General features: G+C 40.2%; 1 protein-coding gene across 1 annotated transcript in view; it reads right to left on the minus strand.

Moving 5' to 3' along the window:
* Positions 1-21,301, minus strand: part of TPD52 (tumor protein D52) — a 138,171-nt gene that overhangs the window by 53,912 nt on the left and 62,958 nt on the right. Inside the window, 1 exon segment of the mRNA XM_068396339.1 lies at positions 17,892-18,073. Within this exon segment, the coding sequence (XP_068252440.1) occupies positions 17,892-18,073 (182 nt within the window).

Raw genomic sequence — 21,301 nt, forward strand, 5'->3', positions numbered from 1 at the left:
AGCAGTTGCCCTAAAATAATTTACAGCCAGGAATGTTTTATTACCCTTGTACACTTACCACTAAGTTTTGAAATGCTGGCCTGTTGATAATGAAGGTTTGTTATGTGGAAATCCTGGCAACCCAGCCTCTAGGGACGAGAGCCATTGTAAGCTGCTTGGTTTAGGAAAAAAAAAGAAAAAAAAAATAGTTAATGTGGTGGCTGTTTGCAGAGCTGTTCTGCACAGACATTCTGCAAAACAGGATGACAAAAGCGTGTTGCAGCCTCTCTCCTGATCTAAAACCGCTAAATAATAACTGGATCTAGAGCCCAGCCAAGCCCGCAGTTATGGGAAAAATCTGATGCATAAGGTAGCAGAAATACCCAAGGAACTGCGCTCAGTCTTATTTCTGCGTACATGGACAAAGTATCCACCTTGTTGACCTGTCAGTCTCGCTAATCCACCCTCTATTTTCAGTTAATATCATTAAAGTTCAGCGCTTGAGAGCCTGGAGGGAAAGGCGAGCGCCCCATCCCCTTTTTCCACGGGCGGTAACCAGATGTCAATGGCCGCAGCTGTGACTACATAATTACCTGTTTGCATGAACGCGGACCGCAGTTTAGATTTAATAGGTCAGACGACAATGCAGCAAAACGCAATTTAGCCCACGATTACCCTTTTCAAAACATTCTCTTGCTCGCAAACTTCGACCCTCGGGAACATGCGGGCACAGACTCGGGTCAATAAGAAACATTGGCCGGCACAATGGGGCTGGCCTCAAACAGCGCTGTTGACAGACACCGGCAACAAAGGCGGTGAATAGAGTCCCCCTCAGTTCTCACACAGAGCGAAGAATGAGTCAGTGTACTGCAGCTTTGGTGCTCTGTTTGCACAGTGTATACAGCTTTTGTCCCCCGCCACCGTTCGCCGCTCAATGGGGGCTAAAGAGCCGAGGAAGTGAAGGCTGGAAGAATGGCTCCGCGCTCGCCCTGGCAGCCAGCGGCGGATCCCCCCGGGCCAGGACGGCTCCGGCGGGCCAGCCCGCAGTCGCCGGTCCCGTGGCTCCCACCGCACAGCGGCCACGCTTCTTCGCTCCCCGACTTTGGGCGAAGGTTGTGCATGGTGCCGCCACTGCGCGGAGGCAGCATGATCCTTTAAGGAACATATTTCATCTCCTGCAAACACAAAACACAGTAACAGCCCCCCAGCCCTTCCCTCCCACCATGTCCCAATTCATGGCTGCAACTTCGACCAAGAAGAAAAGCTAAGCATGGGATACGGAATTACCAATAGCCCTAAGGCCCTTCAAAAGGTACATCAAAGACAATAACAACGTAGTCATCATTTTAAATCCTCACTGCAAAGACTTTTAAAGGAACTGAGAAGAGTAACAGAAGACAACCATAGCTATACATCTGTATTTCAACACAAAACATTTAGATTGTGAAATAAGGGTCAGGGAAAATTTATCATATACATAATATTGCATATGCACCTTGTGTACTAGTTACCTATTAGCGGAGGAAAAAAACCACTTCATATAGATTACTGCTACTCTTCAAATAATTATTTTGTCAACTTTCCCTTTATGGAAACTGTACTTCTGTTATTTACGTTACCGTCCCTTATAAGCATTTATAAGAAACAAAAGTAGCCCTCTAGCAACAACGTCAAAACTGTTACCTACACCTGCTTCACATACTAGAGTAATAAAACAAAATATGCGTACTTTATTCTAAGGAGTGAAGTCTTTGCTCGCAAAAGGTATTTAGACTTTGGAATGATGAGCATGAAGCTAATAAAGGAGTTTGCAACTGCTCTTTAACTCATGCAGACTGTACTACAGATAAAGTCATACGTTTATATAAAGTCAGAGTGAAAGAACTGTTTAACATGTTTTAAGACTGTGAAATGGTTAAAAAAAAAAAGGTAGAAGAAAACTGCCATTTTAAATTAAACAAATCCTGGATTTCCATGAATGGAACACAAAAAACACTGTTCATTTTATCACTAATAGCCAAGGTAGTATTAGCATGCTTTCTACTGCTCTTTAAATTTTATTTTTAAGCTCAAAATACTAAAATCTTATCACCTTAAGCAACTACAGAAGAAAGCCGTGAAATACTAAAAAAATCGATGCATCTAATGCCAGAAAAAAAATAAACTCCACAAATTTAAAGTTTGATTATGTATGAGCTAGTCATAAAGATCTCGGGAGTCTGAAGCCAATGACTTTCACTCTCGGCAAAGAGTTGTGAGGGAGTAACCTGAAAGATATGTGAAGACCTCACCCTTATTCTCAGATATCTTATTTTAAAAGAGCACAAGAATTTCTACGTTTTTACACCTACATATGGCCTTATTTTGAATAAAGCAGGCCTGCCTGCTTTGGACACTAGCTACAAGACATATGACTACACTTGAGTATACTGGCACTGAGTGTGTAAAGGAGGCAAATGTTTGTACGAACGCCAAAGGATGCCTGCAAGCCCACCCAAGGATCTGATCAATCATAACTCTGAACAGACAGTTTTTAGTTTGTTTTAAAGGAGGAAAATCCTCATCTTTCAACTACTATTAGGGTTTATTACGTACCGTGCCACAGGAATACTCATAGATCTAAAGGCTGATCAATAAAGCTGGAAGAATTAACATCTAGCACAATTTTTTTTTTTAATAATGAATGGGAAATTCTCAGCAGAGAAAGACCTTCCAAGTTTACCCTATGCTGAGAGAAGAAGAAATGGAGAACTCTGGTCCACCAGTTCTTTCAGAGTGATTCTAAATCACTGCAAAACTTTTTTCGTTTTTATTTTTTTAAGCTTAAATCACTGCTTATAAACCTAGCCTAACCTACTCCAGCCATATATTATTCCTTTCCACTGGCTCACTATAATTTAGTTTTAGTTAAATGCACCAGTGGTGTGTACACCAGGCCAAAGCATAGCATGCTCTTAACACATCTTGCAGAAGCAGAGGAATATTTCACAAACCTTCACATTACAGCAACGTGTGATTCAAGTCACCGAAAGACCCAGACAGGGATATTGTATTTGCAGCCACGCATTGCCGCTGCTCTGCATCCCCCCAGGCCGGCAGCAGTAGCAGCGCTGCCTCCTGCCAAGCAGAGGCTCACGGCTTCTCTACCCAGCTCTGTTTGGAGGAAGCAGAGTGTGTTTCGGTCTCATCTCCAGCAGCCCTCCAAGCCAGCTGCAGAACAGTCTTGAAAGGTTTCAGAGGGAGCAAAAATCTAGTACTTAGGTGGTAACTAGACTGGTCTGGCACCAGGGACCCAAAGATGATTGAGGGGAAGCAGGCACTACCCGATCTGAAAGATTAAAACACTTTTAGGTAACTTCAAATGTATAAAGTCACAGGAAAAGAAGCAACTGAACTCCCTAAGTGGAAGGACAGATTAGCAATCAACTTATAATTACCACTCAGATTAAGATCTCTACCTGAATACTTGAAGTTAATGAGTACAAATTGCAAATAAATTAAACTTGTATGCTACTTACATTTCCTTATGTATGGAAAAGACCCAAAAAGTTTGATTGGGATTTCATGTTGTAGAAGATTATAGTTTAAATATTTAATTTTTTAAAATTAACACTCTCTTACCTTCAGAAGATTTCAGAAAAGTTAAACACGTGCGCTGTGCATTTCTATAACGACATGCTTTATATAGGTTTACATGAACCATGAAACTGGTTCGTAAGATCTCACTGCCTTTGGAAGAGCCCGCTAACTACTATGAAAATAAAGAACAAGAGCTTTCACAGAGAACAAATAAACAACCCTTCATTCCATCTAATAAAATCATTAATCAAAGAAAAACTGCTTAAGCCCTCTTCCTCTTACCCTACTAATGGGAAATCACCAAACGCTAATAAGTGATAGGCTTTTCCTCATTGCACCCAATGGTTATTTCCCTGCCTTTAGAGTCATATCTCAATTTCTCGGTTAAGTGGGTATGTGCTCACACAGTGTAACCACATTATGTGCACTCTTCCATGTGATCAGAGCCTGTCAAGTCTCAAAGCAGATAGTTTAAAATATAGCTTCAGTATTTTTCAGAACAATCCCTTCAGGATTTGGAGGACTAGAGGCGGTTATTTTTTCTCACCCAAGCTGGGTGGCTGGATTTTGAGTTCTTCAGATAAAAAGTAAATCATTGTAAAATGCTAAGACGGAAAAATAGAAAATTTGCGTCTCCTGACAGCTATCACAAAAGGAAAAAGTAGAGAGCTTTGGTTTGTTAAAAAAAAAGCTCCATGATTGACTATCATCATACTTCATATTTCAGTGTCCATAAATCATGGCTATGTACAGCAAGTTCACAAAGCAACAGACTTCTGCATCCCTGCTTGGCTGCTACCATGCCTAAAATGCTGACAGAGACATGGCAGCAGTGACCACACACAGACTCCAAAATTTATTAAGGCAAGTTTTAACAGCTACTGAATACTCTTAGAAGAGTAAGACTTTTTTTTTTCTTTTTTTCTTTTAAATATATGACACTACTTACACTGCAGTTCTTCCAGCACAAACAGCAATACCTGCCTAGGATTTTAAATTTAATCTTGAAAATTAAGAAAAATCAGGCAAGCGAATAGCAGGGACTGCGTTATCAGATGCTCCTTACTCAGTAAGGGCAATTACATACAATCTTAATTGTTGCTTAGTTCTTCTATTGCCTCTGCTTCTTCTTCTCCAAACATTTGATACAAAAATTATACTCAATTGCTACTCCCATCCTAGTTCCACACAAGTGCATGTGAAAAGACAGGCGGGCAAGGACTGTGTTTGTTTCTGTTAGCATATTACGTGAGCACAAGAGAAAAGGAAAATAAATTATTCTTAAATAATAGACATGCAATAAAATGTTATTTATTTCTGCTCTAAAAACCTTTTTTTCTTTTTATCAGATTTTGCTGAACTTGCCTAATAACATCAAAGCAGCTGAATCCCTACACAGCTTAGAAACACTCAGCCTTAAAAGGCTTACCTTCCTTTGTAGGAATTACCTGCTTTTGTGCCCTGGTTGAATAACGGCATCTAAATAGGCTGACAAGGAGTTACATAAAGCGTCAGGGGAAGAAAAAGCATCTGTCAGGGGTTTGGTGTGTAGGAGTAATCGAATTAATTTTATCAGCTTTTGGGCCTATTCCAAGTGGCAGTCAACACCCACTCCTCCCTCTGATGAGCCATCCCTCTGTACAGACAGTTGACCGCAAATACAAATACGTGACTAAATCATCAATGGCCACAGACAGCTTTTAAGTGTCTCCAAGGATGGAAGCTCCACAATTTTCCCTGGGCAGCCAGTGCCAGCGCCTGGTCACCCTCCCAGTGAGAAAGCGTTTCCTGATGTTCAGAAGGAACCTCCTGTGTTTCAGTGTGTGCCCACTGCCTCTTCTCCTGTCAACTGGGGCACCACTGAGAAGAGCCTGGCTCTGTCCTCTTTGCCCTCCCTCCCTTCAGGTATTCTACACATTGACGAAATCCCCTGAGCCTTCTCTTTCCAGGCTGAACAGTGCCAGTTCTCTCAGCTTTCCTCATAGGAGAGATGCTCCACTCCCTTCACATCTTAGGTGCCTTTCACTGGTCCGTCTCTTGAACTGGGGAGCCCAAAACTGGACCCAGCACTCCAGGTCTTGGCCTCACCAGGGCTGAGTGGAAGAGAAGGATCATCTCTCTCCACTTGCTGGCATGCTTTGTCTAATGCCAGCCCAGGACACCATTCGCCTCCTTTGTCAGAATGGGCACACTTCTGGCTTATGTTCACCTTGGTGCCCACCAGGACCCCCAGGGCCTTTTCTGCCAAGCTGCTTTCCAGCCAGGTGGCCCCAGTATGTACTGGTGCGTGGGGCTGTACCTCCCCAGGGGAAGGACTTTGCACTTCTCTTTGTTGAACTTCATGAGGTTCCTGTCAGCCCATTTCTCCAGCCTGTTGAGGTCCCTCTGGATGGCAGCACAACCACCCTCTGTGACAACAACTCCTCTGAGCTTTGTACTTTACGCAAACTTGCTATGGGTACCCTCCATCCCATCACTGAGGTCATTAACAAAGACGTTAAACAGGACTGGACCCAGTATTGACTCCTGGGGCACACTGGTAGTTACTGGCCTCCAGTTTGAGTAATCCTAATATTATATAGCAGACTAAGAAGAATTATCAGTGAAATAATTCTGTACAACATCTCTAGCTTTGCTAATGTTAACAACTTTATCATATCTTTCTGATATTTAGTGTCTTAAAGTCTTGGTTCTTGCAGTTATACTGTTACACAAGAAGCTCAATTGCCTTTTAAAAGAAGTTGGTTTAATTAAAAATTCCTATTCTGCCCAGTTAAAAAAACAGTGATGTAAACCCAAATACTGAAGAATCCAGAAAGAAATAAAACAAAAAAATCAAAACAACTTTAATATCATGATTTGTGGGAGGCTTGATTCATGCCTTCTGCAGAGCTCGAGGTTGATATATTACCTGCAGAGTGTTTCCCTCACTGTGTTAATTCCCTTCTCAGACTCGTTTACTGAAACTATTCCAGAGGGATGAATAATTACCACTCCATGGTTATATGATAGATCTTACTCAGGAGAATTAATGCTATGTTATATGAAGACTTATAATTCACATTTGGTCCAAACCATCATTAATTCAGTTTCTCAACCTAGAAACTAAACAGCTTCTGGTTTTGGGCAAGTCTACACCTCTCAGTGGATTGCCATGCAGAGCCCATGAGCTAGTTTAGACCAAGCTGGCTCCCAAACTGAAATCAGAGGCCACACCAACACAGCACTGCAGCTCAACTCATTATGCTAAGAAGAGGGTTTAGCATAGTTACACCCAACCTAATAAAGCAGGTAACCTGGACTGTTTTTTCACCTAGCCCTTACCTCTGTTACAGAAACAGGTCAAACTGACCAGATTTTAAGCCAGAAACATCTGCACCTTGCTCTACTGTGCGGCTTAGTACAGTTCCCCATACACCCGAACAGTACCAGATGCCTATAGAACTGGTATGTCCCTGACTGAGATGTCCCTACCTCATCTGCTGTCAGCCAGAGTTAGTGAAACATGTTGGGGAGCATTAGGGTTTTCACTAAAAATCATAATCTTCTGCATCTGGAATGGCTGAGATTCCTACAGCTTTTTCTAGCTATTGAGGTAATTCATTATACTTTACTAGAAATATTTGAGAGAGCTCCTCCCCGCATGCAAACCATGAGGCTTTCTCCAAAGCCGGGGCGGGGTGGGGGGGTTTGTGTGTGGAGATAATTTCCAAATATGCTGCGTACAGAGATTCAAGTAATTTATTCTCATCAATTTAAAAAAAAAATACTAGAAACAAGTTTAATTCCTCTGCCAAGTCATGAGTTTATAATTCTAGTTTCTACAGGTCTTGACATCCAATACCTGAATTAGGGGGAAAGAGAGCTAACCTACCTCATCTTCTACAGACACCACTCAAGCCTTCCAATGCAGTAATAAGTTTCTCAAGCCTTTTTTTCTATCGTGTATGTGTGCACGTCCACATATGAGAAAGTGTGGCTAACGAGTATTTACAGACTTTGACACTGCCAAAAAAGCTCCAGGCCACCTATGGACTGCTTTGTTCTCCCAAGACATTTTATACAGCATATTCCGTCTTCCATTCATCATGATGCCCTGGGAAGACAGAGCTGGCACAAAATTTTCAACAGTAAATGCAACCAGTTTTGTGGGGTTTTTCTCCTCCAAAGGCCATCAAATTTCATAACTCTCTGCTACTTTAATGACAGAAGTGAAAACAGAGATGAAAAAGTGATTTGCAGGTTTGCATGCGCTGCTGTGCGTAATCCTAGGCCTATGCTGTATACTCCGTACCGAATGCTGCGTAGGGTGCCTCATTAATATGGATTAATTGTACTTTTGATAACCAACACCTGTCCCATGGTACTATTACATTCACTAAACTCTAAGTATCTATCTGTGATGAAAAATTTACAGTATAGTCCCAAAAAAGTGTTTACAGCATTTGGGCTCCAGAACTCTGGAAGCAGAGTCTTGGTGTATTATAGAACCACACAAAGCCAACGTCTCCATTTGTTGGTTGAAAATAACCACTGAAGAACGATATACAGGGGTGGCAAAACAGTCACAAATTGTAAAGTAACCAAGCAAATAATAAGCTATGTCCATAGGGGGATAAAAATGCTATAATTTCCAAAAACGGGACACTGCTTATAAATAAGTTAGAGGTTATTTGCTGAAGTACACAGATTAAGTTTGCAATCACACAGCTATTCTGCGTGCCTGTTTTAAAAAAAAGAGAGCTGAAATTGTTCGACAGCAGACAGAGTGGCACCGCGTGCATTGTTTGGGCTCGGCGCAATGGCGAATTGCGCTACATGGAAGCTTTGTAGAAAAGGGAGTTCATGCCACCTCCTTGAATTTAGTCCTCTTCAATGTAAACAATAAGGCTCCCTTTGTAAGTTGCAATGTTGGTATGTGGGAACAGGACAATAAGATCAGTCCTGCTTACCATTTCTCCCTGGAATTTGGGCAAAGTTTGAGACCAAAGGCTGACCAGAGTGCCAGAACTCAAGTTTGCTGATGACTAGTGCAAACCACCTTGGTCCTCAGAGAATTTCAACATGACGTTCTGGTAATTTTAATCACAGAAAGAGACTGGTTTTCACAGTGTGGAGACTGGCTGTCTGGGTATATTTCCATAAGAGATACAAACTGGAAGAGATTCAGGGAAGTGCGTGTGCACACTTTGTTTTATACTTCAGCAAATTTGACCAGGTCATAATTATTCAACAACTCAAAAATAATATGGTCTAAGTTGATCTTTCAAAATGCAGAGGAACTTTGCCTTCCAATAAGTAGGTGCTTACCTGATAGGAAGGACAACTTGGAAGCTAAGGAGGGTGAGGAAGGAGCAGGGAAGTACGAAGATTGCTTGATTTCACACAGCCTATTTAGTATTAGCAAACATGTTAGTCAGCAACGTGGCACTGATGGACGTAAACCATTTGAAGTCTACAGGCACAAAGTAAATCTTCATCATATAAACTTACAAATTCTCCCAGGTTCCTTACCTTATGCCACTACTTTTTTCTTTTTTTTGATAGCACAAGAAATACTTTCCAAACAACAACAACAAAAAAATCAGACTTGATGACAAAAGAATAGAGCAAATTTTGTCTGAAAGGCCAGGTACGTGTTCATCTTGACTAAATAAGATGACATTAATAGGTAATTTTAGTAAGCTATGTAATTTTCTGCTTTAATTACGTATAGATGAGCAAAAATTATTTATAAAACTTTCCAAAAGTCATTATTAGAATGGGAACAAAAACCATATCATATACTGCTGAAATACGGCCACCTCTAAAAACATGGTGATGCTTAAAACCACACAAAACTATAAATTCTAATGGTTCAGTGCAAAAACATGGTAAAAAGGGGAGCAACGATATGTAAGCTAAAAAGGCTAACATACAATACTGAATAGATATAATACATATAAACCTGTAATTAATTATAGAATATAACTACATTATATTTTCTATTGGAAATATATATTAGGCAATCAATGTTGGGAAAAAGAACAGGAGGAACAAGCCTGGAAGGGGCGCAAATAGTTAACAAATCAGAGCACATAAACAAGGCAACGGCGAGCAAGAGATGATGGAAGGAAAGATAATGTATCTCCCTGTCAAGAGACTGGTTACACACTTTTCCCCATCTTCTTGCTAAAGTTTTTCTACAGTGCTGGGTTAATACTAGAAAGACTTGTGAGAAAAAGACTGATCTGTTGGGAATGAAAACTACAAACAGAAGACGGGAAGCAGTGAAGAAGGAAACCACTGATTTAATGCCAATGAGCTATCAGCAGTAACTTGAACAAATAAATAGAATGAGAAAATGGTGCTTTTAGAATGAGCTACTGTGTTCATTCTCCCACTTACCAAAAGTGGGAGTCAAAAAAATTTTTCCTCAGCAGACCTTGAGCCCTTTTCTAAGCAAGAACTACACCACAGAAATCAAAACCACACCATGCTAGGTCGGTGTGTAAAATTGCATTTTATCAGTACCTTCAACATGCATTAATAATTGAAAAAAAATTACTAAGTTTCTATAGGTTTTTCAGTCTCTTTCATACGACCTGTTTTTTTCTGCATCTGCATGAGTTTGAAACTTGTACTTGCAAAAGCATCAGTTATTGTATCACTTGTACTGCTGGTTAGCAGTTTCCTTCTTTCCCCTCAAGAATTACACGTTACAGATAGATACTAGTTCAGCTGGCAACAGACAGTAAAAAGGAAGTAGATCGGTGTAAAAACAAACATGTAAAACTAAAATCAGCACTACCTGCAGCAAGAAATGCTTCCTTTATATATCACATTAATTGCCCCCCGGTTTTTTTTTTTGGTTTTTTTGGTTTTTTTTTTTGCAGTAATAGTTCCATCAACATTCAAAGTTTGACACAATAAGCTGTAGGATGTGTCAGGCTGCCAGAACAGCACCGCTTCCAGTCTAGCAGCAGTACAGGATGGGGGAAGAAATACATACTCTAAGGAAAACATCATTACGTTTCTCCACTGTCACACAGATCTGTATCCTACAGGTGGCCCACACTGCTACTCAGAGACTTTGCTCCCAGTTAGTCACAGACCACCAGGTTAAGCGTGAATTGATGCCCTGTGATTCCTTTGGCAATGAAAGAGCGAAGGCCCCCATGGAAAGGAGCGAGGTGCTGGGTCTCTCTATCGGGCCAGCTGCCTGCCTGTTATCTGGCCGTTACTGAACTCTCCTTTAAGTTAAAAAGCTTATGTCTTTAACATCATCTCTCTAAACCTTTCCAGAGTAATCTTGCACCACTATATACACAACAGCCAGGGACAACAGGGTTCGGCCAGCAAAGGGTGAATTTACCACACACTGACATCTTCCCCTGTGCAAGCATCTTTGCCGCACACCAGAGATCCAGGTAGCTTACTCGGTGCTTTGTGTGAGGTAGACTCATTCTGGTTGAAAGATGCACTAATTGTTCAAGAGCATATTCATACGGCATCAAAATGGAGTAGTTAAACCCCAAACTCACCCTCCAGCTTAACGCGCAAGTGACTTTGTTTAATACACAAACTGGAACTAAACCAAATGGTGTCTTATCGAAATCCTCCCCCCCTGCAGTGCATCTCTCTCCATGCACCTGTTTTTTTTCAGAAATCGATATTTTTAATCTTACGCAACCTTTCAAATAGTTTCATCTATCACTATTAACTTAAATTTAAGACCGTCTTAATAAAATGTATGTGCTAGAAAACAGCCAGCGCTTATTTACATTTTCCTAGTCTAAAAAGATACATTATTTTAATTGGATTCCATTCTGCCCTATCTATAAAATATTTTAAAAATAGAATAAAAAGAAGAATTTAAAATGTTTCCCAAATAAAATCCACCCTGGCAAACCATTCAAACAGCATCAATATTTTGATACAATTTACAGAAACAGCATTAGGTAATGTTTTTATGATGCTCATTAAGCAGTCGCGTTCTAAATCACCAGCATCAAATGATTTCTTCCCTCCATCTACTATTTAAGTCTAGCAAATACGCACTGTATAAAATGGTCGTCAAGTAAATCGCCCACAGGATATACTTGAAATCCCTGCACCAGCTGCCATACTCAAACATAAAGGAATTGTCTTTCTGATCCTACAGCCTGATAATACTGGAGTTGCTGGAGGGTTACAGCAGTCTTTGAAAGTAAGCTTCATTACATGGCATGGAGAGGTGCAGTTTAATCCTCTTTGAAGCTGGTCCTGCAATTCTACATTTTAGAAAATTGCTGAAAGCCATTGTGCTTTTGATGGGAATTGGTCATTAACAGTACAGGTGCAGACCATGCAACAGGCAGTGTCAGCACAACCCCTTCCCACATTTTCTGGTTCTTCAGAATTCCATCTGATAATGGCAGAAGCAAGTTGTAACAGCACCTTTTTGTCACGGATTAAGTTGTTGCTCATTTGGAGATCTAAGACAGACACTTGCCTCTCTTAGGACTTCACTTCCTCTGCAAGTTACAAGAAAGAAAAAAAATACACCACTTTCTTCCTATAGCTGAAAATTTACTTTACCCTTACTTTCTCACAGACCCTTTCTCATTTGTATAAACTCTGGATGCTTTACAGAATTGCTATACGTTGTTGGGATTAAACACAAATTTAATACAGAATTTAAGTCAAAGCGTATCAAGAAACATGTTTTTTACTAATACAGTCTATATTAAATAAGTACAACACATGTTAAATAACACCCTTGAAATCATAAGGGTAATAAATACTTCCTGTCACATTAAATAAATTCCCTAATAAAAAAATGATGTTGACATTTACAACCAAATACATCCTGCCCTGACCCAGTGAGATTTTACCAACAGTATCTTGGTCTCTAAACTGATGCATACTTCCAATCCCAATACCATCAATGCTGATAATGAATATATTTTTCTGCAATCCCTATGAAAAAGCTTTTCCAAAGAGGATAGGAAGAAGGAAAACAATCAGCAAAAACCAAAAGAAAATAGCTAGCAGGTTCTTCAAAGGTTTATTCAATTTAAATTTTGTATCATTTACTGTTCTATAGGCTTCTTTTTCTTAATAGTTTGTGGTGTTTTGTTGGCTTTTTTTTTAATTTTTAAAAAGACTGAAGTTTACTTTAGAAGAACTGATGGAAAAAATGCTATTTATGTAGCTACTTCAAATTTTCCAAGTGAGAGACACTTTTTTTTGTAGTTGCTCTTTTACCCAAGACAGTCTTGAGGGTGGAATCCCTTTCTTATGGCCACATGGTGGTAGCACTGCAGGGGTCTGTTCATTTGGACATCAAGAAATCACAACTGTTAGGGATCAGGAGCTGAGCAGTTTAAGGAGAACAAGCTTTACAGACAAGAACCTCTTATAGGATGTTTGTTTATGTTCAGGTAACTTCCAGCATTTTCAAAGACCAAAGGACATTATAATAAGAAAAAAAAAAATTGTATTATAGTATCATGAAAATAGTTCAGTTCTGGTGAGAAAAAAAGCCAAATGACCAAGGAAATATCGAAAGCACCTGTCCCTCATGGCGATATATCCTTACCTAAATGGCAAGAGAGAGGTGTTTTTTTCCTTGAAGATGCTAAAGTAGTATTTTGGAGGAGTTGCCAAATACCTGAAGAGACAATACAGTAAAACCAAAGATCAGCATCAGAATACAAGTACTCGACGAGACCATGCTCTCAAGAGACTAACTTCATAAAAATGGTATCATGATTTTCTGTGTTGAAGATTAAATCTCATTCAAACAGAATCCACAGAATCACAGAATGTTAGGGATTGGAAGGGACCTTGAAAGATCATCTAGTCCAATCCCCCTGCCGGAGCAGTATTACCTAGACCATATCACACAGGAACGCGTCCAGGCGGGTTTTGAATGTCTCCAGAGAAGGAGACTCCACAACCTCTCTGGGCAGCCTGTTCCAGTGTTCGGTCACCCTCACCGTAAAGAAGTTTTTCCTCATATTTATGTGGAACCTCCTGTGTTCCAGCTTGCACACCATTGCCCCTTGTCCTGTCAAGGGATGTCACTGAGAAGAGCCTGGCTCCATCCTCATGACACTTGCCCTTTCCATATTTAGAAACATTAATGAGGTCACCCCTCAGTCTCCTCTTCTCTAAGCTAAAGAGACCCAGCTCCCTCAGCCTCTCCTCATAAGGGAGAAGTTCCACTCCCTTAATCATCTTCGTGGCTCTGCGTTGGACTCTCTCTAGCAGTTCCCTGTCCTTCTTGAACTGAGGAGGCCCAGAACTGGACACAATATTCCAGATGCGGCCTCACCAGGGCAGAGTAGAGGGGGAGGAGAACCTCTCTCGACCTGCTAACCACACCCCTTCTAATACACCCCAGGATGCCATTGGCCTTCCTGGCCACAAGGGCACATTGCTGGCTCATGGTCATCCTGCTGTCCACTAGGACCCCCAGGTCCCTTTCCCCTACGCTGCTCTCCAACAGGTCTGTCCCCAACTTGTACTGGTACATGGGGTTGTTCTTGCCCAGATGCAGGACTCTACACTTGCCCTTGTTATATCTCATTAAATTTCTCCCCGCCCAACTCTCCAGCCTGTCTAGGTCCTTCTGAATGGCTGCGCAGCCTTCCGGTGTGTCAGCCACTCCTCCCAGTTTTGTGCCATCAGCGAACTTGCTGATTCTTCTGTCCTGAACTGATGGCCTTCAAGAAATCATCTGTTATCTGTAAATTAAAATGTCTCTTCTTCTCCTTGGCACAAACAAACATTTTGCAAACAAATTTGCAAACAAAACAGTAAACAGTTCTACTGATTATGTGGATGTACAATATGGTGCTAAAGTCACTTTTGTCAGCAAGTGAATTAACAGAAATAACAGTAACAAAGTCTCACCACAATCACCAATGTAAGCTGGTACAGATCTAAATACACACTGCAAATTCTACCCACTTACTTTCAAGCTTCAGTAGAAGATACTCTAGCACTAGTCTGACCTTTAGTCTGGTGATCAAAAGCAGTTATTGCCTTCCAAAGAGAAGTCAGAGTCCATCAAAAGACTCTAAGCCTTCACATGTCCTAAGAGGTCAGCGTATGAAAAGATTATATTTGTTTTGATAAGGCAAACTTTACTCTGTAAATGAATGAGCTGCTGTCTTTACTGTGTAAGCAGATCAAAGCAACTGTACAAGCAAAGGCATGTCTTCCCACTACTTTTTAATAAGCAGGGAGAACCAAACTCAGCAGCACCTGAAAGCTATTGATCATATACACAGCTAGCTAAGAGAGCAGTTTTCCCTGTTTATTTTGAGTACTTTGCAAATTTTGTGTTACAAATCCCAATTAGAAATGAACTGGTACAACTATGTTATATGACACAGCACCTTATGACAAGCTACAAGCTAAACAACAGAACAAAAGATTGCCTGTGACTGCAATTTTTTTGTAAATCCGGGTAAATTTTAGAAATTCCAATTCCAGAAATACAATGAATTGGAAAAAGGTGGCAAGATTTATTTAAATTATTTATTTTCTTATACAAATATTTATATTTAGAGGATTAGATCCATATAGCATTTAAACACTTCATAAGTCAGAGACAAATTCAGGTTCCTGAACTCAATGAAGAGAAAGGGGACTTGATTCAAGTCACCTACATCTCAAATGAATGCTCTAAGTCCATAAGATAGAGTATCAACACTACTGCTTCCACTGCCACTACACCCTCAGAGTTGTAAATGTTGTCTGTATCATTTTGTGAACTACCACCTTTAGTTCCAAATTTTATTTCATTAAAAATGCCTAGGCTGTTAATTCCCATCTCTCCACTCCCACTCAAAAGCAGTGAGAGGGAAGTACAAACAGGCCTTATGCGGATCTGCTTGTTTTTATCACTACAACAAGCAGCCAAAAATATAACTGGCCTAGATCCTCTCAGCCCCAGGCTTATGCTCCCAGTGTTCAATGGACAACTGATTCTGAAGCATCTGCTCCAACAATAGTTTCCTTGGGCCTCATTTCCCCCTGCACCACTGTAACGTGCACCAGAAGAAAAGACATACAGCATTAGGAGAAAGTTGAGAGCAGGGAAGGAGTGGACGGACACTTACCTGCCTGTGAGCATTTTTAGGAAGACCTAATTCATTACTTTCCCCCAATTTGTCTTGCCACTCAAGTATTCCAGAGCACCATGACAAAATCAGATATTAACACCACACAAGGAAACAGCAAGCAGTGGGCTCAGCATTCACAAGGTGAATGAATCATAGTTAGGGATTTGAAGACAACACACAGAGTTGCCTGCTCCCCAAACCTGCGAAGAAGCATGCAAGCGAACATGGGACGAGGTAAAGGGGGCTGCACTGGAAGCAAGGAAGGTGCAGGAGTGCATGGAGCTTTGCTATGAACCATGCAAGGACAGTTGAGAGCTATGGGTCAGGATCAGAGAGGAGACAAAGAAAGACAGTGCCACAGAGGATGTCTGCTATGGGCTGTCTGATCAGGAAGAGGGAGTGGATGAAGCCTCATTCTAACAACCAGAAGCCACCTCATGACTGCAAGCCTTGATTCCCACGGGGGACTTCAAATGTCCTGATGTCTGCTCAAGCAGAAACAAACACGGAGGGGAGCAAGCAATCTAGAGTGAGGGCGCCGATGATACTTTTTTTGCCAGAGGTGTGAGACATCCTAACTAGTGCAGGTCTTCTGCTGGACGTGTTACTCCCGGGCAGGAAAGAAATGTTTGGGAACGTGGTAGCTGATGGCAGCCTCGGCTGCAGTGACCACCAATGACAGAACTTAAACGCTGAAGGAAAGTGAGAAAGGCAAATGGCAGAAGAGAGATTTGGGCTTCAGGATAAAAGACTTTGGTTTATTCAGGGTAGACAAGAAGCTGTCCTGACGTGAAAGGGTGCCCAGCAGAGACCGTTGATCTATAAGGACAAACTCCTCAATGCTCTAGAAGGGTCTTCCCCAATGTGCAGGAGCTGAGCAGGCCTGGCAGAAGGGTAGCTCAGCTGAACAGGGAACTTTGGTCTGAAGTCTAACACAAAAATAAAATGAATGGTCATAGATTGAGATGAATATAGAAACACTCCTCAGGCATGCAAGGATGGGACTGGGAAAGGCAAAGCTCAACTCGATTTAGAATTAGCACAAGATGGAAAGAGCAACAAGTGCTTTACCACTACAGCAGCAGCAAACAACTAAGAAAATCTTCGCCTGCTGCCAAATGTGATGGGCACAAAGGACTGGGTTCATCCTGGGCCATCAATCACATTTGCTTTGAAAGTCTGAGACCTGTCAAAAAACCCAAGTTGAGTATACAAATTCTCTAATAAAATACTATCACAAACTTGCACACAAACGTGTGATTATTTGTTAAATCTTTTTTTTTTAAAAAACAACTATTTCAGAACTGTTTATCACAGGGATCATATTTAATGTTTTAGACACAGTGATCTTGCAGATTAACAAAGATGCTCCTCCTCTCTCAAGGTAAAAAGAGGGAAAAGAGATGGACTAAAATATTCTGATGTTATGAATTTGAAAACATGGTACTTTGCCTACATATTAAAAACTAAGTGTTAAAGCAGCCTGGAGATAAATTAAATAGACAAGATATCTTTGAATAATACATAATCATAAGGTGCTAAAGACATCTGAGAAAGCTTGTAGATGCTGTTTCCACTAGAATTCATTGCTTTCTTATCTTTTAGCTCTAACTACTGCATTCCCCAGCACAACTGTTCTAGTTCCACCACACTTGTTCAAGTTCAGGACACACAGTGAAACTTGCCACCAAAATCTATATAAAATCTTCTTCTACAATATGGAATATTTAGCCACATTAGCACTGATCATCTATTACGAACAGTACTATCACAAATAACATGTAAACTCCCCAGTACATCTCCTCATGTACATAGATTTAGCATAGACAGTTGCTGCCTAAGGAGGCTTACAATTTACATGGAATTAAAGTTCCACACTCACAAAACTCCCAAGTATTTCAATAAACAGTGCTTGTTTTAACAGCTCGGAGGATAACGATTTCCCCTTTCCTCAGTGACAAAACACTCAGTAACTTCCTTTGGTCATCATCCTAATGTAGATAGCAATAATGCAAACATACAAAGGAATCTGCACTCAAGACAATGATGTCTGAGCTACGCAGATCTGTTTGTGATCATACTTTCATTCTGCACAATGTCAGCTTCTACAGTTTAAACCACAAAACTCATACGAACTATCCAAGCTCAGTCCAGAAGATGGTCAAGTCCCATTAGCTAAGCATTTCGGTATGTCATTCACACATGTTAATCGCTTACCGTAAGTTTATTACTTACTTTCCATCTACTTCTGGTCTTTTGCACACACAGTGAAACTTGCCACCAAAATCTATATAAAGATCATCTTCTACAACATGGAATATTCGACCAATGGCAATTTTATCTTTGGCAGGTCCCATCTGAATTAAAGGAGAGCGTCTCAACATGGATGCAAAGGATTCAGATTTCTTTGAAGGTACCTATAGATAAATAAAAAAAAAATACCATTTCTCAAAACATACTATCTGAAGGAGGAATTAAACTTGCAACATACAAAAGGCTTTATTCACTAAATTACAAGTAAAGATTTCATGTGTCCAGGGCATTTTCAGTAAGACTTCTAAGGAGGCATCTGGTACATTTCTCCAAACCCAAACGTTTTGCATGTTAGAGATGAAGTTTTAATTAATTCAGTCACACAAAAACATAACATTTTGCATCTCCTGAAAACATCTGCCAGTTCTACTATTGGTTAGGTAAGTTGATTTAAAAATGTATTCCCAATATGAGGAGATACTTCTGAAAAGAGTATCTCTCATCTCTTTGTTATCTCCTCAGTGAAAACAAAACAGAATTAGTACCTTGCAGCTATTAATGCAACTCTTCAATAATGAATAATACTTAAATCTTTATTTTAAAGAACAAAACCATTTTGCTAAAGCAGCAAAAGTAGTAAGCATGCACAGGGCTGATCTTACACATTAAAAAAATTTGAACCATCACTTCTCTCATTTTTCACTCTACAATATCAAAGTAACTATTTTAATTCAGTAACTAAATAAAAAAAATGCCAGTTTCTTCTCACAGAGCTTTGGGAAAATGGGAAAACATAAATCCTCCTGCTCTTCTTCATGGATACGTCTCTGTTCTGCGATCTAAGAAAGATGACTATCCCAGGCTTCCCATCATATGCTAGGGGAAAATACCCAGCTATATCAAAGTGAGACTCGTTCTCACATATGCTTTCTCTGATATACTAAATTTGACCACTTTTTAAGATTTTCGCCTTTGAAATACAATTAGTAAGAAAAGCCTTCTTGCCAGTTACGAATGAAAGGGGAAATGCATTTTGGAAGCAATATGTACCTGAAATCTGAAAGTGAATCTAAGGAAATCATTTTATAGATGGTTAAACAGATTCAAAGAAATAGACCCTATTAATTTTCCCCCGTATTTAGTGGTAATTAACTGATACAATAACTACTTCATGCAAGATTTCAGACTATTTTCAAGCCAGCAGTAGAACTGAACAGAACAAAATAATCAAGCAATAAAAGGTTTAAAGATCTGTTGGCTTCAACGACACACTTTCCCATTGACTACTTCAAGTGGATGCTGAAAATCCATCTATATTTTATATGAACAGAGAATAATGCCATCATTTTCCACTTGTACATTTGGAAACTTTTATTCTTGAGGAAGTCAAAACAAGAGGCAGTTTTGAATTCCAGCTCTGCTGGAAAGCACAAACAGTGCAGGTCATTCTGACGTGACATAGCCTCGGGAATTTTAAGCTAGAGACCTGACACCTGGTAAATGTGCGGCTTCAGAAACAGGAGCATCCCAAGGACAAGGGCTGAACAAAGGGCAACACACGTGCACGCACACACACCACAAAAAGAAAGCAGCTGGTGATGGTAAACCACAAACAGCAGTAAGATTTTATACAGGAAAGCTAATATCAGATAAGGTGCCAAACATAGGATTGTTTGAATTTCACAATGCAGTCTAAATTCAAATACATGAAAATTAATTGTACAGGATGCATTTGTAAGTGCTCCAAGAATAAATGCAAAATAGTGGAAGCATTAAGAGGAAGTATTTATATGAGGTTTATCATATGAATTGAGGGGGCAGCAGCAATCTAGATGCAACTTTAAATCAGTGTAGAAGCCGTAAGATAAAAGTAAACATTTCAAAATTAACATCCCCTCAAAATTACTCTGTCTGGGCAGGAGATTATAAATCCATCCTCATATTGAAATGTCAAAACCTGTTTTAAGGGAAACTGAGGTACAAAGTGCAAAATTCAGTGGTCTTCCACTGAGTTTCTCACTACAAACTCACTAGAGCTTGCAGAATCACCTGATTGCCTTGGAATTCAACTGCTTGCCCCTATAAAGTAACAAAAACTTTTCCATCATCCTGTATGCTCATAAACATTGTTTTCAAAGATGATACATCTCACCTTAGTTATACCTTGCCACTCAACACCAAGTTACAGCAGTCAAATACAAAAAAACTCCCGGTCAACTACTTTATCCATTGAGTTCATTGTTCAATTCCCTACTTCCCGAAGCAGCATCACCCTGTTTCTCCATCCTTCACTCCTGACCTAACCTGATTTGTCTGAGGAAGATGATGCCAATGAAAACAATCATTCAGAAAGTGACAGCAGAAACACTCACAACAGAGGATTTCCAGTGGACGTTCAGTCTCTCAGATGGAGCAGTTGAGTGCTACAGACAAAAACATCTTTCCCAAGTAAGAGTAACATTATCAAGGGGGAACACCTACAGGGACTTAAGAAATACACATAATGTAAATACAGAAGGGCAGCATATATGATACTGAAGAGACAGACACAAGCACAGTATTGTCAACTGGCAGAGACGCTGGCTTTTCAGAAACTGGTGTTTTGGAATAGATCATCCTTCCAAATACTTTGCACGCTCCATCTATGAGACTGAATGCCTGACAAAAATCTTTCTGGGGTCCTCCAAAAACTCTGTTAAGTCTTCTTAATTTAGGACACAGGTCTGTAAGTGTTTAGATCAACCAAGCTGGCACTGCCATGCCTCATCCTGCCCTCTCCTCCACTCCTTCCCAGACAGAACTCCTGTCCCTTTATGCCACCACTGAATCTTGTGCTAACCTGGAGTAAGCCTGTTTCAAGAATGCAACAAAAGCTATTTACTTTCTTGTAAGGACAGTTTTCTGTTGCTCTAGTTTCCAAACTAGATCACCAAAGGACCAAATGAGTATCAGGATGAACAAACGAGAGTGTGAGAGTGCCCACAGACAAGGGCAAAGATAAGAACACAGCAGCAACATATAAACTCAGGACGATAAGGATGACTATCATTTCATCCCAGAGTATTTTCATTTATCCTTCATAGTAAGGCAAACTAGTAAGAAAACTGATCTAGCAAAAAAAAAACCCAAAAACAAACAACTAAAAAAAAAAACCATAAAGAAAAGCAGATGTTATCATTTGTAGGCTAATGCATATATACTCCACAGCTAAGTTCAGGTCTCAGGTAAAGAGCAGCTGTGTTTTCATATTTCAACAAGATGTGAGGCGGTCCGCCTATGGTTTGGATCAATTTAATGAATGCGAGTGGAATCAGACACTGCAGTAGATGATCCATTTCCAACAACTGGACTGCCTTTTCTTACATGTAGATTATCTGGAAGAAGTCTGAGCT

Source organism: Nyctibius grandis, chromosome 3 (assembly GCF_013368605.1).
Source record: "Nyctibius grandis isolate bNycGra1 chromosome 3, bNycGra1.pri, whole genome shotgun sequence".
Classification (NCBI taxonomy): Eukaryota; Metazoa; Chordata; class Aves; order Nyctibiiformes; family Nyctibiidae; genus Nyctibius; species Nyctibius grandis.